The following is a 19,199-nucleotide window of genomic DNA, read 5'->3' as shown; positions in this document are numbered from 1 at the left end:
GTCTACTACAGTATGAATATGCAGTGGATGTAAATGTCTACTACTGTATGAATATGCAATGGATGTAAATGTCTACTACAGTATGAATATGCAGTGGATGTAAATGTCTACTACAGTATGAATATGCAGTGGATGTAAATGTCTACTACAGTATGAATATGCAGTGGATGTAAATGTCTACTACAGTATGAATATGCAGTGGATGTAAATGTCTACTACTGTATGAATATGCAGTGGATGTAAATGTCTGCTACAGTATGAATTTGCAGTGGATGTAAAACACAGTAATGAGAATTTTAAATGTCTTTATAACTTGATTAAATTCAGTGGGATTTCATACAATTCTACAGATTAATAATATTATCGTAATGAGGCAAAGTAATTAGTTTATTTAAAGCATGAAGAGCATATTATATATTAGAAGGCAGTCTTCTAGATGGTTTATTCTCTTTCTTGATACTGTATACTTGAAATAAGTTAAATTACTTATAAGTGGTGTCATTATGATGCTTGTAGCTAATTAACATTATTATCATGCACATTTTGAAAGAGTTGAATTTGTCCATCTTGCATATTTACATTTATGTACAGATATACAATCTTTACATGTAAGGCTTAATTTTCCATAGATGTACCTGAAGTTCCATCCAAGGTAACTGTCATAGACCTGACACTGAACAGTGTGACCATCCAGTGGGTAGCAGGATATAATGGTGGGATACAGCAGACTTTCCACATTATTGCATCAATAGGTGAATTCACAAGGAGTGTCACTGTGCCTGATCCTGGATATGGGAAAAAAGGAACTGCTGTACTAGAGAGTCTTCTACCAGGGACAAGATACAGTATTTACATGACAGCCATTAATGCAGTTGGTTCAAGTAACAAGACAGAGACCATTATCATTGTCACTCTAGAAGGTACATCAATTTTGGAATGATAATACCATTAGTTAGTCAATTTGTCAACCAGGTTAGTCAGGCTTTACACAGAGTATGGACTTAACATCAGATGTCAAACAGGTTTGTCTGGCTTTAAATAGAGTATGGACTTAACTTCAGATGTCAACCAGGTTAGTCAGGCTTTACATAGAGTATGGACTTAACATCAGATGTCAACCAGGTTTGTCTGGCTTTACATAGAGTATGGACTTAACATCACATGTCAACCAAGTTAGTCAGGCTTTACATAGAGTATGGACTTAACATCAGATGTCAACCAGGTTTTTCAGGCTTTACACAGAGTATGAACTTAACATCAGATGTCAACCAGGTTTGTCCGGCATTACACAGAGTATGGACTTAACATCACATGTCAGCCAGGTTTGTCAGGCTTTACATAGAGTATGGACTTAACATCACATGTCAACCAAGTTAGTCAGGCTTTACATAGAGTATGGACTTAACATCAGATGTCAACCAGGTTTTTCAGGCTTTACACAGAGTATGAACTTAACATCAGATGTCAACCAGGTTTGTCCGGCATTACACAGAGTATGGACTTAACATCACATGTCAGCCAGGTTTGTCAGGCTTTACATAGAGTATGAACTTAACATATGTCAACCAGGTTTGTCTGGCATTACATAGAGTATGGACTTAGCATCAGATGTCAATCAGGTTTGTCGTGCATTACATAGAGTATGGACTTAGCATCAGATGTCAATCAGGTTTGTCGTGCATTACATAGAGTATGGACTTAGCATCAGATGTCAGTCAGGTTTGTCTGGCTTTACACAGAGTATAGACTTAACATCATATGTCAACCAGGTTAGTCAGGCTTTACACAGAGTATGGACTTAAGATCAGATGTCAATCAGGTTTGTCGTGCATTACATAGAGTATGGACTTAGCATCAGATGTCAATCAGGTTTGTCGTGCATTACATAGAGTATGGACTTAGCATCAGATGTCAATCAGGTTTGTCTGGCTTTACACAGAGTATAGACTTAACATCATATGTCAACCAGGTTAGTCAGGCTTTACACAGAGTATGGACTTAAGATCAGATGTCAATCAGGTTTGTCGTGCATTACATAGAGTATGGACTTAGCGTCAGATGTCAGTCAGGTTTGTCTGGCTTTACATAGAGTATAGACTTAACATCATATGTCAACCAAGTTTGTCAGGCTTTGCAGAGAGTATGGACTTAGCATCAGATATCAGCCAGGTTTGTCAGGCTGTACATATAGTATGGACTTAACATCAGATGTCAACCAGCTTTGTCAGGTTCCACATATAGTATGGACTTAACATCAGATGTCAACCAACTTTGTCAGGCTTTACATAGAGTATGGACTTAACATCATATACATGAGGAGTAATTAAATTATGTTAATTTGTACCACAAGAAGTTGATACTTTAATTGATGGAAATCTGACATGAGAATAATATCTTGATCAATGTGTTTATTTTCTTCATGTGATTAATTATTAATGTGATTATGTCATACATTTTTCATAATTATGTTCTTCCCAATTATCACAGACTGTCAAAAATCTACAGGTTAAAGTCATGGAATTTTGAATGAATTTTTATTTCATGTACAAATGCTTGATGTGATGTAGATGTCCCTTTTCTGTGTCCTAGGATTTTTATATCTCCATTACAGATTTTGCAAGTCAGATACAGCCTGTGTAACCCTTGTTATTTTATTATGTTATAATTCTTCATTGTATTGGCCTCGCACAAAGATGCAGGGGCACATACAAACACATCTTCTTTCCATGCCAGCAAACCTGTTTAGGATCCAATTAGTATTTCAGATCTGACACTGCGGTGTGCTTCTTCACATATACGTCTACTGCTATAATGTTGGATGCTCATGGCCCAGAAATTGATGTTTGAGTCTGAATCTGATGAGCACTCAACAGAACTCAGTGAATTCAATCCAGGCACGCTGATGAGCACTCAACAGAACTCGGTGAGTTCAATTCAGGCATGCGGATGAGCACTCAACAGAACTCAGTGAGTTCAATCCAGGCATGCTGATGAGCACTCAACAGAACTGAGTGAGTTCAATCCAGGCATGCTGATGTTTGATAACAAATTGCATGCAAGAGACAGATCATGCTACAAGACTGAAACTTGTTTTTATGATCAGTAGGTTTTGATGAATCTGTACAATCTGTTTTGTCCACTGTGGTGAAAAGCAAGGCCAATCTGTCCAAATACTGTTTAAGGTAATAAAATCCTAGTCACTGCAAATTGTAAATTGTAACTCATGAAGTTTGGTGAATGTTACAGTCTTAAGTGGTGTTGCAATGGGATAAATCTCCTTTAGATATCCAGAATCTTGTTGGGCTTGGTTTTGTACCTTTGTTTACTACAGAAAACACAGAAACTTTGTTAGTGACCCAACTTGAGATGATAGCCTGGAATTTGGACAATTATTGGTGATGCTTTCATGAGGTTGTCATTTAAGAGGTCATCTCATCAGTCTTTGTATAAAGCTGACATACCTATATCAGAGTGGTTTGTTTAGGAATACACATTCAAAATAGGTAAAAGCTTTAGAGGACACAGTCAGAACTTTAATAATATTTTGCTCAAGGACAGCTTGGGTCGAGACGGATTAGGGTCCATTTAAAATTTAATGAAAAGAAATTTTGACAAGATTAAAGATGGTAGTTAATTATGGATGGATTACTCAAGAGTACAGGTGGCATAATGCTGGGTTAATTTGACTTTGGTCTTTACAGTTTGTCAAGATGTTGAAGCATGCCAGTATCAAAACACCAAAGTCTATGCAACTGAAATATTACTAAATCCACTGAAGGTTGAAAATGGGTGTTTCAGTGTTTGAGGTCATGTTCAGTGTTAAATGAAAATTCATTCAGCTCTTTCTGAAAACTTTTAAGTTTGCTTAACACATCATGCAAAATTCTGTTCCAATGAAAGCAAGAACGTCTTAACACATCATGCGGAATTCTGATCAAATGAAAGCGTATTATGGCTGCAAGAACGTCTTAACACATCATGCAGAATTTTGATCAAATGAAAGCATATTATGGCTACAAGAACATCTTAACACATCATGCAGAATTCTGATCTAATGAAAGCGTGTTATGGAATTAACAACAAATATGCCATCGCTAAATTTCAAGTTTGTGGAATCTGCATCAGAAGTGGATAAAAATAAATGTGCAGACTATTTGCCAACTGAAAGCTGAAAATTATCTGCATTGAGTGACCATCTGGGAAACACAACAATCAATCATGAATTTTATAATCTTTTTCTGGATTTGATGGTCATTATTAAACAGTGATGTCTGTGGTGATAGTGATAATAACAGAGTCTGTAAATGAGGCTTAAAGTCACAAGAATGTGCTGGTATAATCTTATGTATTTATGTTTCATGTCAAGAAATCTTACAGACATTAAAACAATATTAGACAATACCAATTTGGAGCATTTCTGGGATGCAGCCAACAATCTGAATATACCCACATGCTGGAAACAATGTACAATCTTGCTAGAATCAAGAGAGTTGTATTTACTTTGCCAGCTTCCAATGCAGGCACTAAAAAGAACAATTTTTATTCTGAGAAAACTTCAAGCTGACATTAGAGAAACCATGATCCATTAAAAGGACATCACTTCCTTTAGCGTTATGATCAACAATGATGAATACTAACATAAGAAAAATTGTGCATTGTAAGAAGTGATTTTTTTTTTTAAATTAGCAAGTCAGTATAAAAAAAGACCATTGCTATTTAATAATTAAAAGGCGTGATCATTGTTCATTTTTTGCATGTGTTGTTTATGTTGTTTCTTTTTTTGTCTCAGTTTGGTAGTATGTGTTTGCTAACATTCATGTTTAACAACCCATATCATTACTATTGCTTAATATTTTGGTTAGTTTTGTGCCAAATATAGCATCCTCATGATGCAATTTTTGCCGAATATATTTCAGTAACTTTGATGTAAGATTTAGTATTATAGGAAAGTGTGACTGGTAACCAAATAGTCTGCAGTAACTTTGATTTAAGATTTAGTATTAAAGGAAAGTGTGACTGGTAACCAAATGGTCTGCAGTAACTTTGATGCAAGATTTATTATTAAAGGAAAGTATGACTGGTAACCAATGATCTGAAGCATGTATGTAAGAGTTAGTATTAAAGGAAAGTGTGACTGGTAACCAAATGGTCTGTAGTACATATGTAAGATTTAGTATTAAAGGAAAGTGTGACTGGTAACCAAATGGTCTGAAGTAACTTTGATGTATGATTTAGTATTAAAGGAAAGTGTGACTGGTAGCCAAATGGTCTGAAGTAACTTTGATGTAAGATTTAGTATTAAAGGAATGTGTGACTGGTAACCAAATGGTCTGAAGTAACTTTGATGTAAGATTTATTATGAAAGGAAAGTGTGACTGGTAACCAAATGGTCTGAAGTACATATGTAAGATTTAGTATTAAAGGAAAGTGTGACTGGTAACCAAATGGTTTGAAGTATGTATGTAAGATTTAGTATTAAAGGAAAGTGTGACTGGTAACCAAATGGTCTACTGTACAACAGTTTTCTGTTCATCTTTGCTTTAATGTTTTGTTTGACACTTTATTATTCAGTTACATAGTTGATAAATTTGTATGTGATTAAATGGATCTGCACTGGGGCTAACCAGTAAATTGGTAAAACACTTGTTGATTGTGAAGCATATAAATAGGTTTGTTTTGTACAACATGTCCATTTTTGTTTCCTGAGGTATAAGGGGGCTTAGCAAGTCAGAGGAACATACCAATTTTTTATATGCATGAATTGGAAACTTGAGGTTGAAGCTATTACAAGGGTACATACCACATTATGCCATAACATACCTTGTACTAAATTAGAATATTATTATAAATAAGCTATACTTAATGCTTAGAACATCAGCTTATAAGTCATGGAGGAAGTACATTGCATGAGAATGAAATACAAAAATCTAGTATATGCATAAATGAGACAGCAAAGTTTGACACTTGAATTGAGACATAACTGTCACTTCATTATAAAAGTGAATATGAAAATGATCACAAACAGTACTAACAGGGCAATTAACTAGATAAATTTAAACTTCTCAACTACCTTAGTACCATAAAGACCCATAATAAAAATAGCTTTGATTACTTTCATATTTGGAGCATTGTTAATAATTGCAATATGTTGCTTACAGTACCATCTCCAAATAAAGTTCACATATGCTACAAATAATTACCTGAATGTGTCATAAGTCAATGACAGCACCTGCTAACACAAATGCAGTTCATACTAGTTTTGCAGTGTGTTTACTTACAGCTCCATCTCCAAACAAAGTAAATAATTACAAAGAGAGTATGTACCTGAATGTGTCAGAGGTCCATGGCAGCACCTGCTAACACCAATACAATCACATTCTAGTTTTGCTTTGTAAAATCCTGCCTCCTGCAAGTCCACAACATGGAGTAATACCACTGTTTTGAACCAGCCTTGACAGGGAGGCTCTGAAGAGAGACAAACAAAGACTCCAACAGGGCTGACTGTTGGTTCTCCACAAATATGACATGGCTAACTCCCAGCTTCATATACTTACATGTGAATGTTTGTATACTTTCAGTTACAAAAAAAAAAAAATATCTGTTTGATGGAGTTTACACCATAAATAAATATTATTAAAAGGATTATTGTTCATATTTTGCAGAAGTAAGTACACGTGAAAGTCTTGGAATACCAGTTGCTGGAATAGCTGGAGGCATTGTTGCTGGATTTGTTGTCATATTGTGTGTGGTTATAGGCATATTCCTTTGGAGAAAATATCAGCGTGCAAAACAAAATAAACACGGTAAGAAGGATTGTTATCATCAGCAGCATAAAAATTTAATTTAAACCACACTGTAAATTCACATGTAAAGTATTGGAAGAAAATAAGCATGGACAAGTGATGTCATTTTTTTATCATCGTTTCTGTTAACATTTAGCAGTTTATTTTAACTGAACTCAGCATTTTTTTAATATTGACCTTTATTAGTGACAACCTATTTATATCATTATATTTCATCAGTTCATAACATTATCTATATTACGAGTCTATGATCATAACTAAGTAATAGAAAGAAAGTGAAAACAACAAGTTTTGTAAATTTCAGCAAATAATTTATTTCCATTGATTGTAAAGTGAACATTTAAAAGTGGCTTACACTATTATGAATTAAATCCCAAAATTCCTAGAAGTTCTGTCATAGGGCAAAACATATAAAATATTCTAAATGAATTTCAAGTATTGAAGGTGCTTATTTATTGTGAATTAAATCCCCAAAATTCCTAGAAGTTCTATCACAAGACCAAACATATAAAATATTCTGAATGAATTCCAAGTCTTGAAGGTGCTTATATACCAGTAGTCTTGAATGAGTTGAGGTAACAACAGTCTTGATCTATCTGTTATTAGTCCAAAATATCAGTGACCATTTAATTCCAATGAATAATGTAGAGGTAACAACAGTCTTGATGCATCCTAATTATATAATACAGAATATCTTTGAATGAATACATAATAATACCAAAGTAGTGTCTTAGTCCAAAATATCAGTGACCATTTAATTCTAATGAATAATTGAAATGATTCCTTTCAAATTATAATTGAACACAAAAGTAGATAATTCCAGAATGATATTAAAATAGGAATGAATACTTTGTTGACAAAAGCCTGTTTTACATACATCTCAACTTGACTTATGTTCCACTTGCATTATCTGAAAAAACTAAATTGTCTTAATGTAACATTACACTAAACTGCAACCAAGTTTACTTCCAGAACAACTTCCAGAACATGTAAGATCATAATCAAAGATTCCCATGTTCTTCCTCCACCATTAATACTGTCTGCCATGTATAGCCTATCGTGTGCTGAAAAAAAGCGTTAAACCCTACAACAACAAAAACAACAACACTAAAGTGCAACCAAAACATGTAAGATCATAATCAAAGCTTGACCAAGAACTCAGTCAACAACCTACTGATAACCTGCAACAAGACAAATATCATGTACACACTAGAGCTCTATCCTCAGTCATGGACAAATATGTACACACTAGAGCTCTATCCTCAGTCGTGGATAAATAGCATGTACACACTAGAGTTCTATCCTCAGTCATGGATAAATATCATGTACACACTAGAGTTACATCCTCAGTCATGGACAAATATGTACACACTAGAGCTCTATCCTCAGTCATGGATAAATAGCATGTACACACTAGAGCTCTATCCTCAGTCATGGATAAATATCATGTACACACTAGAGCTCTATCCTCAGTCATGGACAAATATCATGTACACACTAGAGCTCTATCCTCAGTCATGGATAAATATCATGTACACACTAGAGCTCTATCCTCAGTCATGGACAAATATCATGTACACAAAAGAGCTCTATCCTCAGTCATGGACAAATATCATGTACACACTAGAGCTCTATCCTCAGTCATGGATAAATATGTACACACTAGAGTTCTATCCTCAGTCATGGATAAATATCATGTACACACTAGAGCTCTATCCTCAGCCATGGACAAATATCATGTACACACTAGAGCTCTATCCTCAGTCATGGATAAATATGTACACACTAGAGTTCTATCCTCAGTCATGGATAAATATCATGTACACACTAGAGCTCTATCCTCAGTCATGGATAAATATCATGTACACACTAGAGCTCTATCCTCAGTCATGGACAAATATCATGTACACACTAGAGCTCTATCCTCAGTCATGGATAAATATCATGTACACACTAGAGCTCTATCCTCAGTCATGGATAAATATGTACACACTAGAGTTCTATCCTCAGTCATGGATAAATATCATGTACACACTAGAGCTCTATCCTCAGTCATGGACAAATATCATGTACACACTAGAGCTCTATCCTCAGTCATGGATAAATATGTACACACTAGAGTTCTATCCTCAGTCATGGATAAATATCATGTACACACTAGAGCTCTATCCTCAGCCATGGACAAATATCATGTACACACAAGAGCTCTATCCTCAGTCATGGAAAAAGTTGATGAACACACTAGAGCTCTATCCTCAGCCATGGACAGATATGTACACACTAGTGCTCTATCCTCAGTCATGGACAAATGCCATGTAGAGCTCTATCCTTAGTCATGGACAGATATCATGTACACACTAGAGCTCTATCCTCAGTCATGGACAAATATCATGTACACACTAGAACTCTATCCTTAGTCATGGATAAATATCATGTACACACTAGAGCTCTATCCTCAGTCATGGACAAAGTTCATGTACACACTTGAGCTCTATCCTCAGTCATGGACAAATATCATGTACACACTAATGCTCTATCCTCAGCCATGGACAAATATGTACACACTAATGCTCTATCTTCAGTCATGGACAAATACCATGTACACACTAGTGCTCTATCCTCAGTCATGGACAAATGCCATGTACACACAAGAGCTCTATCCTCAGTCATGGACAAATGCCACGTACACACTAAAGCTCTATCCTCAGCCATGGACAAATATGTACACACTAGAGCTCTATCCTCAGTCGTGGATAAATATCATGTACACACAAGAGCTTTATCCTCAGTCATGGACAAATATCATGTACACACTAAAGCTCTATCCTCAGTCATGGATAAATATCATGTACACACTAGAGCTCTATCCTCAGTCATGGACAAATACGACGTACACACTAGTGCTCTATCCTCAGTCATGGACAAACACCACGTACACACTAGTGCTCTATCCTCAGTTTTGGACAAAGGTCATGTACACGCTTGAGCTCTATTCTCAGTCATGGACAAAGGTCGTGTACACAATACAAATTAAGTACACATAACAGTCAGATGTACATATCAGTCAAAATATGTGATATTGGGTCTATTACAAAATGACAATCCTTTCATAACATTTAGAAAATATAAAATGTATGGTCCCAAATCCAGACATAAAGAGGCCTAGTGTATTCGTAGAGGTCCAGTTGTACACATTTTCCAAGGTAAATATGTTTATATTAGATTTTGTAATGGTCCAGTGTTACACATGTTCATGTGTATATATGTTTATATTTGATTTTGTAATGGTCCAGTGTTACACATGTTCATGTGTATATATGTTTATATTTGATTTTGTAATGGTCCAGTGGTACACATGTTCCTATGTAAATATGTTTATATTTGATTTTGTAATGGTCCAGTTGTACACATGTTCCAAGGTAAATATGTTTATATTAGATTTTGTAATGGTCCAGTGTTACACATGTTCATGTGTATATATGTTTATATTTGATTTTGTAATGGTCCAGTGGTACATATGTTCCTATGTAAATATGTTTATATTTGATTTTATAATGGTCCAGTGGTACACATGTTCCTATGTGAATATGTTTATATTTGATTTTGTAATGGTCCAGTGGTACACATGTTCCTATGTAAATATGTTTATATTTGATTTTATAATGGTCCAGTGGTACACATGTTCCTATGTAAATATGTTTATATTTGATTTTATAATGGTCCAGTGGTACACATGTTCATGTGTATATATGTTTATATTTGATTTTGTAATGGTCCAGTGGTACACATGTTCCTATGTAAATATGTTTATATTTGATTTTGTAATGGTCCAGTTGTACACATGTTCCTATGTAAATATGTTTATATTAGATTTTGTAATGGTCCAGTGGTACACATGTTCCTATGTAAATATGTTTATATTTGATTTTGTAATGGTCCAGTGGTACACATGTTCCTATGTAAATATGTTTGTATTTCACTGTGTCGATCTCCTCTTTGTTTTGTCTTTCAGTAACAACTTGCATGTAATAGTGTTTGGAGCTATGAAATTAACATTTATTTACCTAAAATAGTTCTCCATTGTCAAATTTAAGTGAGTTTGATTTTAATACAGTAAAGACAATAACAATATAACTTCTCAGTGGTGAAGATATAAACTAAGGTACATTGATGCTAATACACACATAAGATACACAACAGAATTTGAATAAAGAGTTTGTCATTATGTCCTTGGTTCTCTTAATCTAAGGATATTCACTCATTACATATGATCACTCTGCAACTTTACCATAGATAAGAAAAAAGATGTAATAGCTATTTTAGTTTGATTATAACCGAATGTTTTATCCATTTCAGTTACAGACAATGATATAAAGAGGGAACATGAAGAAAGGTTAGACTGGTGTTAATTTCACTAATATGTTATTCCTCAAATACAAATGCAGTGGAGTGTGAAATTGCCAATGGTCTTTACAGTGGAGTATGAATGGGCTGATGGTCTTTACAGTGGAGTGTGAATGGGCCAATGGTCTTTACAATGGAGTATTGATGGGCTGATGGTCTTTACAGTGGAGTATGAATGGGCTGATGGTCTTTACAGTGGAGTATGATTGGGCTGATGGTCTTTACAGTGGAGTGTGAATGGACAGATGGTCTTTACAGTGGAGCATGAATCGGCCAATGGTCTTTACAGTTGAGTGTGAATGGGCTGATGGTCTTTACAGTGGAGTGTGAATGGGCTGATGGTCTTTACAGTAGAGCATGAATCGGCCAATGGTCTTTACAGTGGAGTATGAATGGGCTGATGGTCTTTGTGATGGAGTGTGAATGGACTGATGGTCTTTACAGTGGAGTATGAATGGGTTGATGGTCTTTACAGTGGAGTATAAATCGGCCAATGGTCTTTACAGTGGAGTATTAATGGGCTGATGGTCTTTGCAGTGGAGTGTGAATGGGCTGATGGTCTTTATAGTGGAGTGTGAATGGACTGATGGTCTTTACAGTGGAGTATGAATCGGCCAATGGTCTTTACAGTGGAGTATGAATGGGCTGATGGTCTTTGCAGTGGAGTGTGAATGGGCTGATGGTCTTTGAAATGAAGAGTGAATGGGCCAATGGTCTTTATAGTGGAGTATGAATGGGCGAATGGTCTTTACATGGAAGTGTGAATGGGCTCATGGCCTTTACACTGGAGGATAAATGGGTCAATGGTCTTTACAGTTGATTGTAAATGGGCCAATGGTCTTTCTTTAGACATTCTGCAACTATGAGTACTTTTTTTTCTACCTTTACATTATGATTATATGCAATAAGCTATGTAAATTACTTTTGGTAGTGTTGTGGACACATTTTGAAAATGTCATTTCTGGTTAAATATAATTTTCTGTAATTGAACCAAAATCAAAAGCTCTAAAATTGGCTCTGTAAAGTTGAATACCTTAAGTACACATATAAGTATTTATGTCTTATATATACACAGGGACTCTCCTACTAAGTGAATGAAACATTTAATATTGTATACTGATTGTGCACTTTCTACTAGACAATTCATCTATAGCAAAACCATAAGGTGCTCAGACCTCAACAGCCATATTAAACGGTACAGATTCTATTTTCACAGACAGACCATTCTAGACATCACTGCATCTTCACATCTGCATCACTGCATTGACAGAAAATCATTCACTAGTATCCAAATACTCACAACTTAAAATGTTACAATTCACTCTTACATAATTTCAAACAGCAGAATCTTAAGCCAAATGCTGTATTTGTGAATTATTCTAATTGGCTATTTAAACATCCGTTTAAAAATATTGATTGCATTATTTATAACTGTTTCTCTATAGCAACATAAACAATTTCTAACCAATGCTTCTGAGATAATTCACATGATTAATCCCAAACAATTAACCACAAACATAAAGGGTCATGTGCCTTCACATGTGGTTTTAGAATCAAAATAACCTAATTAAAAATATTACATTGCCACTGAGCACACATCTGAGTTATCAATGTGGCTTTGTCTACTCAACTCATTTTTGACAACCATTCAACAGTCAAGGGAACACAACAATTGTTCACCCTTATGCTTAGTGAGATCTGTTGAGGGGAAGTTTGCATGTGTGTGTGTGTGGAGGTGTCTGTCATAAGGTTCTTTTTTGTAAATCAAATGTAGTAAAGTATAAATTACAAAAACATCTTATTGCTCAATTTAACTCCCCCATGACAGATTACAAGATTTCTATCATGTCTGCCCTAACTGAAAATGTGCATCAGCTGGTCTTGTGTCTGATCTAGACAAAAAGAAGTTTCTCACTGACCTACATTTGTTATAATGAGGACTGAACCCACATTTAGCAAGCACAATGTGCTGTATTAAAAACATACTCTATGCCACTGCTAAATTATATTCTACTGGTAACAGGATTGTCTTTTAAAGAACAATATCTGCCTACATTTTAATGCAAATGAACCTTCTTTCATGTAATAAATGTTGTGAACCATGAAGTGAGCTTCAGGGAAGTATCTTCTTTCCTTGGGAATGCTTAATTCCTTGCAGTTGCCATGTTGAATAGCCTGAATTACACAATCAAAAAATAAAGAACTATATTAAAAAAAATATTAAGCTATCCAAATTAACACCACTACCTCAAGAAAATTAGTCTTGTTACATGCAAGGTGTATCATCCCAAACAAATCAAGCACCTTGATTGTCCATTTACCCTATTTCCAAGGACAACAGCTATTGGCATCTTAAGGGATCTTCAGTGCATGACTTTTACTAAATAATATTTTAAAAATCACCTAATGTCTACACATCAGCAATATCTTCATTCCACTCTTGCATGGGCTTATTGTTTCATATTTGTATTGCTTGTTATTGAGACATCTTTGGTCAAATATTAGCACTTCATGACATGTAATGCAAAGTTTGACCTAAATACCTAATACGAAGAGTTATTAATAGACCCAAATACCTAATACGAGTTATTAATAGACCCAAATGCCTAATACAAAGTTAGTAATAGATCCAAACTCCTAATACAAAGTTATTAATAGACCCAAATACCTAATACAAAGTTATTAATATACCCAAATACCTAATACAAAATTATTAATAGACCCAAATATATAATACAGTGAGTTATTCATAGACCCAAATACCTACTACAAAGAGTTATTCATAGACCCAAATACCTACTACAAAGAGTTATTCAGAGGCCCAAATACCTAATACAAAGGGTTATTCACAGACTGAACTATCTAATACAAAAATACCTCATACAAAATTTATTCATTGACCCAAATACCTTATACATGGGTTATTCATAGACCGGATACCTAATACAGAGAGTTATTCATAGACCCTAATACCTAATACAAAGAGTTATTCATGGACCCAAATACCTTATACATGGGTTATTCATAGACCCAAATACCTAATACAAAGAACCATATATATAGGTTATTCATAGACCCAAATACCTAATACAAAGAGTTATTCATAGACCCAAATACCTCATACAAAGATTTATTCATAGACCCATATACCTTACACATGGGTTATTCATAGACCAAATACCTAATACAAAGAGTTATTCATAGACCCAAGTATACATGGGTTATTCATAGACCCAAATACCTAATACAGAGAGTTATTCATAGACCTAACTCCTAATAGTAAGAATTATTACTCACTCAAATGAAACAATATATATATATACTTAAAAATATCCTGAGAATTCCTGATGTTATGAAACTAAGGAGTGTCCACTTTGCAAAACTAATCCATGCTATTATACCAGGGGTGGGCAAACTACGGCCCGTGGGCCGTATGCGTCCTGCCAAGGGTTTTCATGCAGCCTAGGAACAAGTCATCATTCGCACTGACTCTGTTTATGTTACTCTTTTTATCAAATAAATATGCTTCTTTTGAAGTTTAAGTTTAAGTTTTCAAATACTAACAACATATTAACAACTGAAAATTAATTATGATGTTATTTAGAAAAACTTTTGTTTTTGCTATTTCAAATATTAATTATTTTACTTAATGAACTATGCGGCCTGCGACAACGTGTAAATTTGTGTATGTGGCACTTGCACTGGAAAGTTTGCCCACCTCTGTATTACATGGTCTCATGATTACTGTGCATTCTTAAAACTTGGCTAATTACTCAAGCTGAGAATTATCCTAAGATATACTCCCCATCATCTACAAAAAAATCACTCAGATGTAACAAATTGATAAAGAGAGATAAAATAAAAATACCTAATACAAAGTTATTAATAGACCCAAATATATGAGAATACAAAAGAAAATGGCGAATAACAGTCCTTTGATCTAGATAATTATGTACTTTATCAAGCAAGAGATCGCATATGATATTTGTATATAATTGATATTGATTAGTTATTTCAGATTTGGAAATTTAGCTTCTAACTACTAGAACTATGGTGACAAAATGGAAGCCTAGTTGGTAATGACCAAGAAAAGCAGGAACAAGATTACAAGATTAGGATTCTTGATATAAAGCAATGTAATCATACATTCCATCCTGTACAATTAATTTCCTACTTTATTAACAGCAGACAAAATGTTAATAATAATATGAACTACAGAATTGTAGAAATATAAAATATTAAATCAGGATAGATTTTATTCATATTTGAATTAGTTAAAGAAGTTACAATTTGCTTTATAAACACACAGTACTAGTTTGCCAAAATACTTTAGAGTCTTATTGAGGATGGAATAATAAATTGTAACTTGGCAGTTTTTAATTTTATTTCCAGTTAATAAAAGGGCAATATCGTGGTGAATATTAGAATATGTGGCAAATCTGGGTCATGAAGAAGTAACTTTGGAATTTGCTTCTTAATGTGTTCATCCATAACATGTAAAGAAACAGTTCCTCGAAACCAATAAACTTATAATTTCTCTGTTCAGTCACTATTAGGACAGGACAGTAAATGAATGGTGTTTTATAATTCATATGATTTTGGTTTGGCTCAAAATCCTATGTCCAACCATATCATCCATTAGTGACTATATATGCATTGACCTTACCTACAAGAAAGAAACAAGAAGCAGAATTATATTCAAGTAAATTTGCCTGTCTTCTCCTTACATGACCATGGAGAAAGGCCATTGCAAACTAGGATAGCATTTCACAACGTCTCATACGTATAAGGAAATAATAACTGTGTACATACAAGAAATTATTGTCTGAAATATCATTATACAAAAGTCATGAGTAAATACCAACTGGATTTTATTGCTATGAGTGCCTCCACTCACACTGTACTCACATGCCATGCATAACTCTGGAACCAAGTTAAAGTGCTATCAGTATGCCCTGAACACAGTTCAACTCAAATAGATCCACCAAGTTAAAGTGTCATCAGTATGACCTGAACACAATTCGACTCAAATAGATCCACCAAGTTAAAGTGCCATCAGTATGCCCTGAACACAATTCGACTCAAATAGATCCACCAAGTTAAAGTGCCATCAGTATGACCTGAACACAATTCGACTCAAATAGATCCACCAAGTTAAAGTGCCATCAGTATGACCTGAACACAATTCGACTCAAATAGATCCACCAGGTTAAAGTGCCATCAGTATGCCCTGAACACAATTCAACTCAAATAGATCCACCAAGTTAAAGTGCCATCAGTATGACCTGAACACAATTTGACTCAAATAGATTCACAATGTTTGAACATTAATTGTGATGAGGAAAACACATTTCAGTATTAAACGACTCGAAGACAGAATGATATTGACATAAATTATGAAGACAACACATTTCAGTATTAAAAGACTCGAAGACAGAATAATATTGACATAAATTATGAAGACAACACATTTTAGTATTAAAAGACTCGAAGACAGAATAATATTGACATAAATTATGAAGACAACACATTTCAGTATTAAACGACTCGAAGACAGAATGATATTGGCATAAATTATGAAGGACAACACATTTCAGTATTAAAAGACTCGAAGACAGAATAATATTGACATAAATTATGAAGACAACACATTTCAGTATTAAAAGACTCGAATACATAATAATATTGACATAAATTATGAAGACAACACATTTCAGTATTAAAAGGCTCAAAGACAGAATGATATTGGCATAAATTATGAAGACAACACATTTCAGTATTAAAAGGCTCAAAGACAGAATAATATTGACATAAATTATGAAGACAACACATTTTAGTATTAAAAGACTCGAAGACAGAATGATATTGGCATAAATTATGAAAACAACACATTTCAGTATTAAACGACTCGAAGACAGAATAATATTGACATAAATTATGAAGACAACACATTTCAGTATTAAAAGGCTCAAAGACAGAATGATATTGGCATAAATTATGAAGGGAAACACATTTCAGTATTAAAAGGCTCAAAGACAGAATGATATTGGCATAAATTATGAAGGGAAACACATTTCAGTATTAAAAGGCTCAAAGACAGAATGATATTGACATGAATTATGAAGGGAAACACATTTCAGTATTAAAAGGCTCAAAGACAGAATAATATTGACATAAATTATGAAGACAACACATTTCAGTATTAAAAGACTTGAAGACAGAATAATATTGACATAAATTATGAAGACAACACATTTCAGTATTAAAAGGCTCAAAGACAGAATGATATTGGCATAAATTATGAAGACAACACATTTCAGTATTAAAAGGCTCAAAGACAGAATGATATTGGCATAAATTATGAAGACAACACATTTCAGTATTAAAAGGCTCAAAGACAGAATGATATTGGCATAAATTATGAAGGACAACACATTTCAGTATTAAACGACTTGAAGACAGAATAATATTGACATAAATTATGAAGACAACACATTTCAGTATTAAACGACTCGAAGACAGAATAATATTGGCATAAATTATGAAGACAACACATTTTAGTATTAAAAGGCTCAAAGACAGAATGATATTGGCATAAATTATGAAGGACAACACATTTCAGTATTAAACGACTTGAAGACAGAATAATATTGACATAAATTATGAAGACAACACATTTCAGTATTAAACGACTTGAAGACAGAATAATATTGACATAAATTATGAAGACAACACATTTCAGTATTAAACGACTTGAAGACAGAATAATATTGACATAAATTATGAAGGACACAGTGGCAGTGCATAATAATCCCCAGCCAGTCACATTATTTGAATCAGACTCATAAGTATTATCATAATAATCCCCAGCCAATCACATTGTTTGAATGAAACTCATTGGTATTTTATCTTTTGTGTATTGTAGGTTATTTTGTATTAGATACAGACATGTATTTTGTATTTCAGTGTTATAAAGGAATCATATTCAGAAGGCCTAGGAAACTGATGAAATATTGATAAGAACATTTTACAAAATATTGTATGGGTATATAATACAAAATTAAAAATATTGTATAGGTATATAATAATAATAAATTAAAAATACTCTGTGGGTATATAATAATAAATTAAAAATATTGTGTGGGTGTAAAATAATAAATTATTTTAAAAAATTGTATAGGCATATAATAATAAGTTCAAAATATTATATGAATATATAATAATAAATTCAAACCTTTATTACATGTCTCTAAAGTGATCATTTTTAACAGTCAGCCTTTGCATGTATGACACTATATTATTTTGATTTCTTGTAACAAGAAATCAGACTAGCTCTTAGCTCAGCTAACTGGGGGTAATCCTCTGGTCTTAAAATGTAACTATAGAAGATAAAATAAATAAATCTGTCTTCATGTATGAAAATACAAATTAAAATAAATAAATCTGTCTTCAGGTATGGAAATACAAACTTAAAATAAATAAATCTTTCTTCAAGTATGAAAATACAAACTTAAAATAAATAAATCTTTCTTCAAGTATGAAAATACAAATTAAATAAATCTGTCTTCAGGTATGAAAATGCAAATTAAAATAAATCTGTCTCAGGTATGAAAATACAAATTAAAATAAACAAATCTGTCTTCAGGTATCAAAATAGAAATTAAATCTGTCTTCAAAGTATGAAAATACAAACTTAAATCTTTCTTCAAGTATGAAACTACAAACTTAAAATAAATAGATCTGTCTTCAGGTATGAAAATACAAATTAAAATAAATCTGTCTTCAGGTATGAAAATACAAACTTAAAATAAATAAATCTGTCTTTGAGTATGAAAATACAAATTAAAATAAATAAATCTGTCTTAAGTATGAAAATACAAACTTAAAATAAATAAATCTGTCTCCAAGTATGAAAATACAAATTAAAATAAATCTGTCTTCAAGTATGGAAATACAAATTAAAATAAACAAATCTGTCTTCAAGTATGAAAA

The 19,199-nt window shown here is 33.4% G+C and overlaps 1 protein-coding gene across 4 annotated transcripts in view; it reads left to right on the top strand.

Annotated features, from left to right (window-relative positions):
• Positions 1-19,199, top strand: part of LOC149782423 (cell adhesion molecule CEACAM5-like) — a 118,891-nt gene that overhangs the window by 80,653 nt on the left and 19,039 nt on the right. For 3 of the 4 annotated variants that reach the window (XM_089933820.1, XM_089933821.1, XM_089933822.1), the window contains 3 exons: positions 630-920; positions 6,663-6,803; positions 11,160-11,196. In XM_089933820.1, coding sequence (XP_089789946.1) covers positions 630-920; positions 6,663-6,803; positions 11,160-11,196 — 469 coding nt within the window. The remainder of the gene's footprint in view (positions 1-629; positions 921-6,662; positions 6,804-11,159; positions 11,197-19,199) is intronic. The other variant, XM_089933823.1, reaches the window with a different exon arrangement.

Source organism: Sinohyriopsis cumingii, chromosome 15 (genome assembly GCF_028554795.1).
Source record: "Sinohyriopsis cumingii isolate HCF-2022 chromosome 15, ASM2855479v2, whole genome shotgun sequence".
Classification (NCBI taxonomy): domain Eukaryota; kingdom Metazoa; phylum Mollusca; class Bivalvia; order Unionida; family Unionidae; genus Sinohyriopsis; species Sinohyriopsis cumingii.
This window is presented reverse-complemented; position numbering and strand designations above follow the sequence as displayed.